General features: G+C 39.8%; 1 protein-coding gene across 1 annotated transcript in view; it reads left to right on the forward strand.

Annotated features, from left to right (window-relative positions):
• Positions 1-14,563, forward strand: part of LOC126267908 (dynein regulatory complex subunit 7-like) — a 283,625-nt gene that overhangs the window by 146,233 nt on the left and 122,829 nt on the right. The window contains exon 7 of the mRNA XM_049973218.1: positions 5,328-5,548. Coding sequence (XP_049829175.1) covers positions 5,328-5,548 — 221 coding nt within the window. The remainder of the gene's footprint in view (positions 1-5,327; positions 5,549-14,563) is intronic.

Here is a 14,563-nt window from a genome sequence, read left to right on the forward strand (position 1 = left end):
GCATAGGACAGGTTTTACACCGGGGGCGGTTGCAAGGGTAGGAACCAGAGGGTAGGGAAGGTGGTTTGGGGATTTCATAGGGATGAACCAAGAGGTTACGAAGGTTAGGTGGACGGCGGAAAGACACTCTTGGTGGAGTGGGGAGGATTTCATGAAGGATGGATCTCATTTCGGGGCAGGATTTTAGGAAGTCGTATCCCTGCTGGAGAGCCACGTTCAAGGTCTGATCCAGTCCCGGAAAGTATTCTGTCACAAGTGGGGCACTTTTGGGGTTCTTCTGTGAGAGGTTCTGGGTTTGAGGGGATGAGGAAGTGGCTCTGGTTATCTGCTTCTGTACCAGGTTGGGAGGGTAGTTGCGGGATGCGAAAGCTGTTTTCAGGTTGTTGGTGTAATGGTCGAGGGATTCAGGACTGGAGCAGATTCGTTTGCCACGAAGGCCTAGGCTGTAGGGAAGGGACCGTTTGATATGGAATGGGTGGCAGCTGTCATAATGGAGGTACTGTTGCTTGTTGGTGGGTTTGATGTGGACGGATGTGTGCAGCTGGCCATTGGACAGATGGAGGTCAACGTCTAGGAAAGTGGCATGGGATTTGGAGTAGGACCAGGTGAATCTGATGGAACCCAAGGAGTTGAGGTTGGAGAGGAAATTCTGGAGTTGTTCTTCACTGTGAGTCCAGAGTATAGCATCCTCCTACAGGCCAACCGCAAATTAGAACAACATGCCACCCTCCACCTCAAAAAACTATCCAATCTCCTGGTTTCCCACCTCCGGAAAGGCAACTCACTCACCCTCCACAACCTTTCCAACAAACCTCAACCTCCTCTCATTGCACACAGACTCAGTCTCTCCCATCTACTCAATCTCCCACTTCCAGCTCCACTCCCCCCAACACCTCAAAATTCTAGTCAACACAATCTGGAACCACAACACCCCAATTCAGTAGTTAACCTTTCCTCCAAACCCCTCTCCCAGTCCGAAACCTCTGTCCTACCCAAAGGCCTCACCTTCAGCCCCACTCCCAGGTTCAACCAAACTGCCCTTGTCAAGGATTTACTGTCCTACACTCATAGTCTCTGCTGGAAATATCACTTTGCCACGAAGAAAAACAATCCTGATCCCACTCCTAATGATCCAACTCCCCAAGACACTGTCCAAATTGATCCCTGCCTGCAACAGTTCCGTCCTCCATCACAGCGGGACCCACCTCCTCTTCCTCAAAATCACCCTCTCCAAACCTTCCAGGAATTTCTCACTTCCAGCCTTGCCTCTCAATCTTTCTTGAAAAACCTTAATCCTACTCCCAACATCACCACAGCCGAATCCCAGGCTATCCGTGATCTGAAAGCTGACCGATCCATCATCATTCTTCCGGCTGACAAGGGTTCCACGACCGTGGTACTTGATCGTCGGGAGTATGTGGCTGAGGGACTGCGTCAGCTTTCAGACAACTCTACATACAAAGTTTGCCGAGGTAATCCCATTCCTGATGTCCAGGCGGAGCTTCAAGGAATCCTCAGAACCTTAGGCCCCCTACAAAACCTTTCACCTGACTCCATCAAACTCCTCACCCCACCGACACCTCGCACCCCTACCTTCTACCTACTTCCTAAAATTCACAAACCCAAACATCCTGGCCGCCCCATTGTAGCTGGTTACCAAGCCCCCACAGAACGTATCTCTGCCTACACCATCTCTATCAACACCATCAACCCATTACATGCAGTCTCCCATCCTTCATCAAAGACACCAACCACTTTCTCGAACGCCTGGAATCCGTACCCAGTCTGTTACCCCCGGAAACCATCCTTGTAACCATTGATGCCACTTCCCTATACACGAATATCCCGCACATCCAGGGCCTCGCTGCAATGGAGCACTTTCTTTCACGCCGATCACCTGCCACCCTACCTAAAAACTCTTTCCTCGTCACCTTAGCCAGCTTCATCCTGACCCACAACTTCTTCACTTTTGAAGGCCAGACATACCAACAATTAAAGGGAACAGCCATGGGTACCAGGATGGCCCCCTCGTATGCCAACCTATTAATGGGTTGCTTAGAGGAAGTCTTCTTGGTTACCCAAGCCTGCCAACCCAAAGTTTGGTACAGATTTATTGATGACATCTTCATGATCTGGACTCACAGTGAAGAACAACTCCAGAATTTCCTCTCCAACCTCAACTCCTTTGGTTCCATCAGATTCACCTGGTCCTACTCCAAATCCCATGCCACTTTCCTAGATGTTGACCTCCATCTGTCCAATGGCCAGCTGCACACATCCGTCCACATCAAACCCACCAACAAGCAACAGTACCTCTATTATGACAGCTGCCACCCATTCCATATCAAACGGTCCCTTCCCTACAGCCTAGGCCTTCGTGGCAAACGAATCTGCTCCAGTCCTGAATCCCTCGACCATTACACCAACAACCTGAAAACAGCTTTCGCATCCCGCAACTACCCTCCCAACCTGGTACAGAAGCAGATAACCAGAGCCACTTCCTCATCCCCTCAAACCCAGAACCTCTCACAGAAGAACCCCAAAAGTGCCCCACTTGTGACAGAATACTTTCCGGGACTGGATCAGACCTTGAATGTGGCTCTCCAGCAGGGATACGACTTCCTAAAATCCTGCCCCGAAATGAGATCCATCCTTCATGAAATCCTCCCCACTCCACCAAGAGTGTCTTTCCGCCGTCCACCTAACCTTCGTAACCTCTTGGTTCATCCCTATGAAATCCCCAAACCACCTTCCCTACCCTCTGGCTCCTACCCTTGCAACCGCCCCCGGTGTAAAACCTGTCCTATGCACCCTCCCACCACCACCTACTCCAGTCCTGTAACCCGGAAGGTGTACACGATCAAAGGGAGTGCCACGTGTGAAAACACCCACGTGATTTACCAACTGACCTGCCTGCACTGTGACGCTTTCTATGTGGGAATGACCAGCAACAAACTGTCCATTCGCATGAATGGACACAGGCAGACAGTGTTTGTTGGTAATGAGGATCACCCTGTGGCTAAACATGCCTTGATGCACGGCCAGCACATCTTGGCACAGTGTTACACCGTCCGAGTTATCTGGATACTTCCCACCAACACCAACCTATCCGAACTCCGGAGATGGGAACTCGCCCTTCAGTATATCCTCTCTACTCGATATCCGCCAGGCCTCAACCTCCGCTAATTTCAAGTTGCCGCCGCTCATACCTCACCTGTCTTTCAACAACTTCTTTGCCTCTGTACTTCCGCCTCGACTGACATCTCTGCCCTTACTCTTTGGCTTTAAATATGTCTGCTTGTGTCTGTGTATGTGCAGATGGATATGTGTGTGGGTGTGTGTGTGCGAGTGTACACCTGTCCTTTTTTTCCCCTAAGGGAAGTCTTTCCGCTCCCGGGATTGGAATGACTCCTTACCCTCTCCCTTAAAACCCACATCCTTTCATTTTTCCTTCTCCTTCCCTCTTTCCTGACGAAGTAACTGCCAGTTGCGAAAGCTCGTAATTCTGTGTGTGTGTTTGTGTGTTTTGTTCATGTGCCTGTCTGCCGGCGCTTTCCCGCTTGGTAAGTCTTGGAATCTTTGTTTTAATATATTTTTCCCATGTGGAAGTTTCTTTCTGTTATATATGTCTTAAGTCATTCAAAGAATAGTGTGATTACAGTATATTCTACCTGGTGACGTTCAGGTGTAAAGTCTTTATGGATGGTGTTGGAAGCAGATGTCGCTTATTTTCCTAACAGAACTGAAAAAGCCGATCTCCACGATCACTTCTTTTGCCTAAACCATGACATCCAAGTTCTTCATTTGATAAGTCCCACTTCCCTACCTTCGCATTAAAAATCTCCTTCCACTATGGTAACTTCCTTTTTGGGTACTGACTCTAGGTAGTTGGAAACAGACTCATAAAATTCTTCTGTCTTTTCATCATCATCAGCTGTTGAAGTTGGTGCATATGCCTGTATTAAATTTAGCTTGCCAGGTCTATTGTTAAATTTAACTAGTATTGTTCAGTCATGGACAGGCTTGTATTCAATCAGTGTAGCATTCCATCCCTTGCATACTAACAAGGCAACACGATTGATGGAGTTATCTGATTTACCAGAAAAATATACTGTATTTCCATTAGCTGTTTTAAAATACCCACCACCTTTTGAGTGAGTATCTATTAACCCTAGTATCCTGATTTTAGTTTGATGGTATTCCCTTTCCACAATCTTTAATTTTCCAATTTGGCATAATCCTTGTACATTCCAAGTTACTATCTTGTGTATATTCCTTTGGATGTACAAGGTTTTGCTTTTGGTTGTCACACCCGGATGTCTGACTGGGGGACTGTTTATACCTCTGGACTGTTTAACAGCAGGTAAATCCATAATGAGTTTTCTTGGGAACAAAACACTGGGGTGGTTTCCTTATATCTTCCCCTGTCGGTTAAAGGAAAATATAAAGAACCAAGTAAAAGTAATTAGGATCAGTGGCACAGTTATGATTCATCTTCGATAAAGAGGTAGGACAAATCAAGAGTTCACTTAGGCAGGGTCACTAAATCCCTGAAATAGGACTGTCCTACACTGGGATTGTGATTGAGTTCCTACCTGCTACCACGAAACAGTTCTTATATATCTCTAAATCTACCACAAAAAATAAACTTCATCTGGAAGGGAGAAGTATTGGTGGCAGCATACAAGATTTTGAAGATAAGAACCAAGTAATCATGTCTACCAGAAGAAGAAAGAGTCACACGTAACCAAGTACAAATGACAAAAAGCATTGCACAGTATGTGTGTTCAGTTGCAAACATATATGTAAAAATTCAATTCACATCCTTCGAAGAAGACAACAAAGAATAAACATTTTATTCCATGTAATATGAGAAATATGTGTCGTGTCTTAAAAGCTTATCACAATTTCACATTTAAAAAGCAGTGGTTTGGCTATAATAGATTCACCAAGTATCATTGCAACATTTTTTATCTTCTAAAAAGGAATAAATCATCTGATGGGGAGGGGGAATACTATATTCTTTTTTCATGTTCTGGCTTTGAGTCAAATAGAATTAAAAGATGGAATAGTTTTGAAACACGCTGCATGTAGGGGACTCTACAGTGACATTAGAAGAGTGTTTCTGTTGGCTTGATCAACATTCCACCACAAGACTTTCAAAAATCAAAGAGCCTAAAACATTACAACTGTTCATAAATGTTATTTAATTAGAAGCGTAAGTATTTCTAGCTGTTTAATATGAGTGACCAGTCCAATATAATACTATTAAATATACTGTCAGATAACAAAAAAAGAGATGTTTTATATAGATCATTTTTTTGCAGAACACTTCTATTATACAATGCACATGACAGTTGAAGACATACATGTCATAAAATTTTATAATGAAGCACGTTTTGATGACCTAGAGAAGTTAGAAATGCATCCAGAATATTTAAAAGAGCACTTCAAGAACCGCAATGACTTACTTTATTTTCGGAGCACAATTTTTGAACCTAAACTCTCATATTCCGATGAAGCAGGAGATGGAAGAAGAGTTGTTAAGGTAAATATTGAATTTGTTCTTTATTTGTATAATAATTAACTTCCCTTTTTGTAAGACTAAAACTATGATTGAACACTGGAGTATACAAATAGTAGGACACTACTGATATCAGTCATTAAAGTTTGGTGGGGAATGTAGAAGACATAAATTTTTAACATCTAAGATAATGATTGAAGGATTTGTTCTGCTTGCTTCGTAGCTGTAATCAAATGAGTTTTGAAGTGCATCATATAAAATGGTAGACTGTAATGGTGAGATGGAGTATGCTGCAAATAGTAGTCTGCATAGGGAAAGTATGATATCGTAGTGATCTGGGTAAGAGATAAATTGCCATGAGGATGTACAAGCAAACAGTAAAATATAGATCAATGTACAAGGGCTGTTGAAAAGTTTGCGGAATCACCACCAGATGTTAGCACTAGTGTAACAAGGTTCCCATGTAATAATAAGTGGTTCTTTATGAGTAAACATGTGCCATGTGAAATGAACCTGTACTTTCAAATGTTCAAATGTGTGTGAAATCTTATGGGACTTAACTGGTAAGGTCATCAGTCCCAAAGCTTACACACTACTTAACCTAAATTATCCTAAGGACAAACACACACACCCATGCCCGAGGGAGGACTCGAACCTCTGCTGGGACCAGCCACACAGTCCATGACCGAAGCACCTTAGACCGCTCAGCTAATCCTGCACGGCAACCTGTACATTGGTAACGCCTGTGTGATGGTAATTACGATACAGCTGTTGTAATGAACAGTACTTATCATTGCAATATTGTGAGACCTTAGTTCTTCCCAGTGAATTGAATGTTCAAATAACTTATAGGTTTTCTGCTGGGTGATGTTGTCGACCACCACCGCATTTGTGCCTTGAGAATGGCAGGGTGTGCTCCTGTCGAAATATTGGCAGTGGTCGATGAAGTCACCCGGCAGAAAACCTGTAAGTTATTTGAGCATTGCAATATTTCTTAGCATTTACAAAACATACTTTCTTTTTCTGAGTTTGCAGATCCATTTTGATACTTGGATCTGTATTTGAAATTTTGTTTATTGTTTTATATTATTTCCTGTATATTTTGAAAGTCCTTTCCTACATATTTTCACCTGTTATGAAAAGATTGTCTCATGTGATTGCTATCTATGCCATGTATCACCAACTGAACTTATTCTCATCAAACACAAATTATTTAAAAAAATCTGTTGCCAAAAACTATATTTAAACATCAACAAGTTATATTTTACAAAATGTGCTCATGAGTTAAATAATAATTCCTACATAAACGTCATTTCAGTTGAATTACATTGCTGTTAATGGAAGTCTGTGATATGTTGAAATGTGACATATTCGTCTTTGCTTTATGTTATTCTCTCAACATTTGTATGTGGAGAAGTAATCATAATTTGGTAGCTGAATTGTAAGGAAGTCTGTTTCCAGTGTTAATGGTGATGGTTGTAGGGAGGCAAGATTGCAACTTGTGTGTCCATTGCGCCTGTGTGAAATCCATTTGTCGAGTCATGTTATTGTACAAAAAGTGTCAGTAGTCAAGGTATGTTTGGTCAAATGTATGAAATATATAAATGTGGTACTTCAAGAAGTATTTCTTTCAAGAATAATTCAAGTTTACTTATTTGCATTGTTTTGGAACTAAACAGTATTTCATTATTGACCTAATTCTTTGATGAATGGATTTTGCCAAAGCATTGATTCAAGGAAGAGTTTGATTTTGTTCTGAAACATGACAAATCCTGGCCTCTCTCACCAAGATTATACCACATTTTATTAAATGATAATGAGCAACAACAATTATGATGACATCAATGTAATGAAGGTGAGTATGACTTTTTACTGTTGACTTAATCAACAAACAACTTTGGGCATTGTTAATCTGTAGCCTGTGTCTCAAATTATTTCTATGTCTGTTTCTTTTGACAGAAATGTAGTTAAATCCAAATTGTGACAGTTAATCGTCTTTTTCTCTAAATGGACTTGGGGACTGGGTTGCTTAGATGTGCCAGTGCACTGGGTAAAGATGTCTCTCTGTTGTTCCCTTCTAGTGATTTACGAAGCTGGGGTGGGGAATCGAGAATTGAGCAGTGACTGAGTACTTTGTATAGAAAGATATGAAAGCAAAGGAAATTTATGCTGATTTTCAGAACACACTGGGGGACTTTTCTCCTTCATATTCAACTGTTGACAAGTGTTAAATACGTTTAAATTTGGTCAGAACAGCTTAGATGATGATACACTTAGTGGCCAGCATAGACATGCCACTACCCAAGTAATTACTGGAAAAGTGTATAAAATGGTCATGGAGGATTTGGCAAGAAAGAAAATCATTCTTCATCAAGACAGTGAGTGTCCACACACAAATGTCACTTCCATGGCAAAAATACATCAACAAAGATATGAGTTTTTGCCACATCCACCTTATTTGCCTGATTTGGTTCCATCAGACTTCCATCTCTTCCCCAATCTCAGAATTTTCTTTGGTGGATGGAGATTTTCTTGAAACAAAGAAATGACAACCGAAGTTGACAGGTATTTTGAAGTACTGGAGGAATCTAATTTTTGAGATAGGATCAAGGTGTTGGAACATCACTTGACCAAGTGTACAGGGGGACTACATTGAAAAATAAAAGCAAGTTTGACTGAGGTAAGTCATTTCTTCCTAATCCATTCTGACAGCATGTCAGACTACGTTCACATAGTTAGTTATTCAAATAGATGAACTGTATATTTTTAAAAGGACGTAAATCTGTAATTTGATGATTTTGAGATTTATCTTGTTTCAGATACTATATGTACGAGGGTAATCCCAAGAGTAAGGTCTCCTATTTTTTTATAAGTACATAGGCCTATTTATTTCTACAATGGTTTACATAAGTTAACAGCTTGAACATTTAGCTATTTTTTTTTGACATAATCACAATTTCTGTTGATGCATTTTTGTAGATGCTGTGGCAGTTTTTGTATGCCCATGTCAACCAGTTCGCCACCATGCTGTTAAGAAAGTTATGAACCTCTTCTTTCACCTCATTGTTGGAGCTGAATTGCTGGGACCACAATTAACACTGACAGGTACTGTGAGACTCTGAAAAAACTCAAACAGGCAATTCAGAACCAGAGAAGAGGAATGTTGAGCAAGGGCGTACACATTCTCCATGACAACGCTTGTCCACTCATCGCCTGGCAAACAGTTGCTCTCCTGAACAGTTTCAGTGGAACATCATCACCTACCCACCCTATAGTCCTGACTTGCTGCCCAGTGACTATCACCTGTTCCCTAGGTTAGAAGAACATTTGGCTGGAAGGCGATTCAGCTCCAACAATGAGGTGAAAGAAGAGGTTCATAACTTTCTGAACAGCATGGCGGTGAGCTGGTATGACATGGGCATACAAAATCTGCCACAGTGTCTATAAAATGCATTGACAGAAATGGTGATTATGTCGAAAAATAGCTAAATGTTCAAGCTGTAAACTGATGTAAACCATTGTAAAAATAAACAAGTCTATCTTCTTATAAAAAAATAGAAGACCTTACTTTAGGGATTACCCCATATAACTGCATACACTGACAATAGAAGGGTACGAGTTCATCAGTTAGTGTACCTTCCACAGGATTCTGAAAAACAAAGTTATTTTTATAGTGAAATCAGTGAATGAATTATGCCCATTTAAAAGTAAAGAGGCACCAGTCATGACCCATGACTGACTGAAAGTAAAGCTTAGATAGCAGCACTTATGGTGCTGCACATCACTTAAACTTTCTTCTTGTTCACTTCTGCCAATGTGTTTTACATACTCGTTATAAAGACTGATACAAGCACGATATGTGTTTACCATAAGATTGAAGATGAGAAGAGTTCAAATGAAATGAGCTCATTTATAAATTATCATACAAAAGATAGACCATAAAAATGTACCAGACTTTGTCTACTCTCAGACAACTACTCAGCTCAGAGTAAGTGACATACTTTTAGCAGATTACTACAGGGTCGGTTCCAGGGATTGGGCTGCCCCTTGCGAAAATGTCAGGCGCTTCCATCCTTCCTTCCCGGCCCCCGCTGCATGCATTCTCAAATACAGTCAACCTTTTTCAGAAGAAAGACATTCATCCATGACACACTTACTCATAAGTCTGTGGTTTCAGTTGCCTGAGACTGCAGAAGTGTGTGCAAGTTGTGTTTACATGAGTGTGTGTGTGCGTGTATGTTTATCGCTCACAAAGGCCTTAATAGCTATAATTGTGTGAATCTTTTTGCTATGCCTATTGCGACTCAGCATCTCCGCTACATAGTGAGTAGCAACTTTCCTTCTCTAATATTGTTACTCATATGTCTTTCTGCAGTGAATATGTCTTTAAGACCAGATCCAGGTATGGGGCACGAGTCAGTTAAACAGAAGTCAAGCATATACATTGCATATTTTACTTACTCTTTATTTATTTATTACAAAATGTTTTTCTCAGTGATACTACCATAGGTGTTTAAGGTTGCTATGTAGGAGCTGGTAACCCATCATATGCTGACATTCATCTTCATTTCTTTATTATGAGGGAGTGCTAAAAAGTAATGCATCTGTATGTGAAAACACTTAAAGCTTTTTAAATAAAACAAATTTTATTAGTGTTCTATACATCTTTATTATTCGTGTTAATGTATTTATTTCTCAACATAATCACCCTAATGACAAACACACTTCTCCCAATGAGAGACCAGTTTGTTGTAGAATATTTGACTTCGTTGGTGGAGTCAAAACCTCACTTTCACTTTTACTGCTTCATCACTATCAAAGTGAAGTCCTTGAAAGTGTTCTTTAAATTGTGGAAACAGATGAAAATTGGACGGGTCCATGTTGGGACTGTATGGAGGATTATCAAGGACAATGAATGCAAGGCACTGAATTGTTGCAGATGTAGTAGCTCTCATGTGTTGTCTGAGATTATCACACTCAAGGAGAAGTTCCTCCACATGTGGACAAAGTTTTCTGAGATTAGAAGCTCGATTGCAGCATGTTGTTTTTTGTGCACTGACATAGTTATGCTATGTGCCACCATGTCATGTGTTACAGTTCGGAGTGCTCTAATGGTGAAGGGTTGGAGCTTGTGTCAGTGAAGCGAGAAAGTCGACCAAGTAATATGCTTGACGTGTCATATTTCAACCAATATAGCTGACGTAGGTACACTTCAAGTGTTGTGTTGGCCCATGGTAGAAATTCAGTTGGCAGTACTGCCACTAGTAGGCTTTGATATTTTGAAAGATGCACCTAAGGTGACAAAATCTGGTGCTTCATTTGCCATTTGTTTTTCAATTTTATACAAAATTTCAGGTAAGACACTAACATTTATGAATGATTTGCATTTCCAACTTACCCTCACACTTGTTCAGTTATGTAAAAAAGTTTCACTGTCTTGTTTAATTCATCCTTTTGGAACCATATTAAAATTTTAAGATTTTGCTGATCCCCAAAAATTTGCCATATTGGGCAATGGCATGGTATGCTCACCCCCCTCCCCCATCCCCCCTTCTAGTGCTGACACTGGGTCTCTGTTGCACCTAATTAATTCTGAAAGATTCATCAAAATTCAGCATTACTCTTCAGTGAGAGAATGTAGTGCCCCCTCCTTTAATACCACCAGTTAATAGTGCTTTCCTGTCTGACTCTTACAACTGTCATGAACCCGTCCTTTAATGTTCCAGAATGAATATGTTGAATTACGTCTTCACAATAACATTTTGTGATGATTTCCCAGGTTAAAGATGGGCTGCATTGAGAAATTATACTTATCTTTTCAAGATAGCTTCATATCTAGGTCTCTGCCCTGCTGCATAGTATTCTATACAAAAAGACCTCAGGTGTTAACCATTAACTTTGTCTGAAGAATTAACTATTTCAGTTCCAAAGTGATGTTTATTTGTCTCTCCAAATTTGAACACATATGCTTCCATAATTACTTCATACACTTTTTCAAATACACAATGTAAAAAATATGTCTTTTCCAAATCTTTCAAAGACCTTCATCAAAAACTGTCTGATGGCAAGCTAATAGTAGCCTGGACTATTTTCATGATGTCCAGTACCATACTCTAACTGGCTTGTCGAAAATAGATAACAAAAACACACACACACACACACACACACACACACACACACACACACAATCACACACATACACACATACACACACACACACACACACACACACACACACACACACACACACACATGCAGACACAACTCATACACATATGACTGCAGCATTTGTCAGCTGAAGCCACACTATTAACCTGTGAGAACTCACGTCTAAAAGTTATGTGATTGTTTGCGTGTCAAGCATTTTACTCACACTCAACAAGCAGTCTGAAATGTACCTGAAGTGAGTAAATTAGTATGCTTTTTGTTATTTTTATAATAAAACACTCATAGTATGTAGTAAATTTATTTCCAGTACAGAACAATGAGTTTATCTATATTGTTGGTAATAATCTTAGGACAATTACAATTGCCAATCTTCTGAGGCATTTATAAAAAAAAAAATTGAAAAAAAAAAAACAAACAAAGAAAACAAATATTTCATATCATTTAACCTTTGTGACTTAATCTTCATCATATATCTGAGCACTGAACTTATCACATAATATTACAGCATGTTTATTACATAAAAAGTTTTGACAGTGGATACAAACCTTTTTTTGTCTTCAGACTTGACATACACCACTGAGTTTTTCAGCATCTGAAGCTTCAGTTCCATTGGTAAATCATTTTATAACTTCCTTTAGAGTATAGGTATTGCAATGTACTCCTACGCAAAATTTGTGGTCGTGTTAGCTCTAGTGCCAGCATTTTCAAGTACTGCTGCCTAGTAATAATCACATTTGTATTCTCTTTGTATATTATTTGACTGTTTATGCCAGTAATATTTAAAATTGAAAAAAATATTCTCAGTGACCACATACATGCTACTCAAGTCACAGAATATTCTTTCGGTCAATCCACCACATTGACGCCTCCTTTTGTCCAATTATAATACGTGATGATTTTGGGTTTAGCATGTTCCCCAGTTATTAGATCAATCTGATCATTGTCATAGAGAGTACTTATCATAAGCACAGGTTTAACTTTGTTTGCTTTGGTATATAGAAAACCAGAACCTTGTCCTCATCATACTGCTGGGTGTTGGTCTTATTTTAGTATCTACAAACAAAGGAGGGATTTAGTTTTTGTTCTTCCTGAGAGTTCCAACTCAAGTTGTTCATTTGCTCATCAATACCTCAGCCAATTGAATCAAGGTGAAATAATTATCAGTTGTTATATTTCTACCAGTGTATAATATATCTTGTGATAAATGATTCATGATGGCAGATACAATATTATCGAATTTGTATGGGCCATTTGGTTGCTTCCCTGGGTAAATTTCTACATTACTAGTGTAAAAAAGTTTGAGTCACATAAAGGTTACACCTCAATTCCGTACTTGGCCAGTTTTCTTGCTAAGTACACTCGGAATTTACAATGGCCTCAAAATGATTCTAACTTTTCAACAATCATTACATTTTCTCCTACCTGAAAAGTAGATCAGCATTTTGTGACAAACTAATCAAATATTTCACAAATTGGGGTGAGATTGTCATACTAAAATCTCTCAGTGGATTTGAATATAGTCAAACCTTACAGTTGTCATTGGAAACGGCTCGAAAAATACCCTTGTCCCACATTTCCTACACATTCAAATTATGCATTTTTTTTATGCCAGCCATGTATAAAATGCCAATAAATGCTTTCAGTTTTCTTATATAAATCTCTTTACAATCCATCTCTCTTAAAAATTGAGCCTTGATTTGTCTAATATAAATATTCAAATACATTACTATATCAGTCAGCATTTCTTCACTTACAGACCAAAGAAAACAGTCTACAATATCTCTGGTGTCTTTTGCCACAGCTTTTATCTCTTGTCTATAACAATATTATGAGATCTTGTCCTCACGTTGTAACTCCACTTCATTTGTTTGTCTTTTCCTAAGTAAACTAACTGACCTCGTGCTTGGATGGAAGACATTGCCACCTCATCTTCATCTGATTACTGTTCCGTTTTGGTACGGAGGTCGCTGTGTTCACTGTCTAGTCACTTTTGTATTATCAGCTCTAACAAATGCTACTGCAACATCTTCTAGGTCGTCTTCTCCCAGCCATGCCAAAATTCTTTCTTCTACTCTATCCATCTATAAAAATACAGAATATTGTAGTTTACTTATTACATAAATACTTAGCTATCATAAATAATTAAAAAACACAATAAACTGAGAGCATTGCACATAAAATGATATCTTAAGAAATATGAATAACAAAATATACACTTATTAATGATATGAATATAATAGAAGGAAACATTCCACGTGGGAAAAATATATCTAAAAACAAAGATGATGTAACTTACCAAACGAAAGTGTTGGTATGTTGATAGAGACACAAAGAAACACAAACACACACACAAAATTCAAGCTTTCACAATCCATGGTTGCTTCATCATGAAAGAGGGAAGGAGAGGGAAAGACGAAAGGGTGTGGGTTTTAAGGGAGAGGGTAAGGAGTCATTCCAATCCCGGGAGAAGAAAGACTTACCTTAGGGGGAAAAGGACAGGTATACACTTGCACACACACACACATATCCATCCGCACATATACAGACACAAGCAGACATGTGTGTGTGTGTTTCGAGTGTATACCTGTCCTTTTTTCCCCCTAAGGTAAGTCTTTCCGCTCCCGGGATTGGAATGACTCCTTACCCTCTCCCTTAAAACCCATATCCTTTCGTCTTTCCCTCTCCTTCCCTCTTTCCTGATGAAGCAACCGCGGGTTGCGAAAGCTTGAATTTTGTGTGTGTGTTTGTGTCTCTATCAACATACCAACGCTTTCGTTTGGTAAGTTACATCATCTTTGTTTTTAGAAAATATACACTTACATTGACACTCGCATGATGAGCAAAATGCCCCGTGGCGATGAATGGCCCAAC

Source organism: Schistocerca gregaria, chromosome 4 (genome assembly GCF_023897955.1).
Source record: "Schistocerca gregaria isolate iqSchGreg1 chromosome 4, iqSchGreg1.2, whole genome shotgun sequence".
NCBI lineage: Eukaryota > Metazoa > Arthropoda > Insecta > Orthoptera > Acrididae > Schistocerca > Schistocerca gregaria.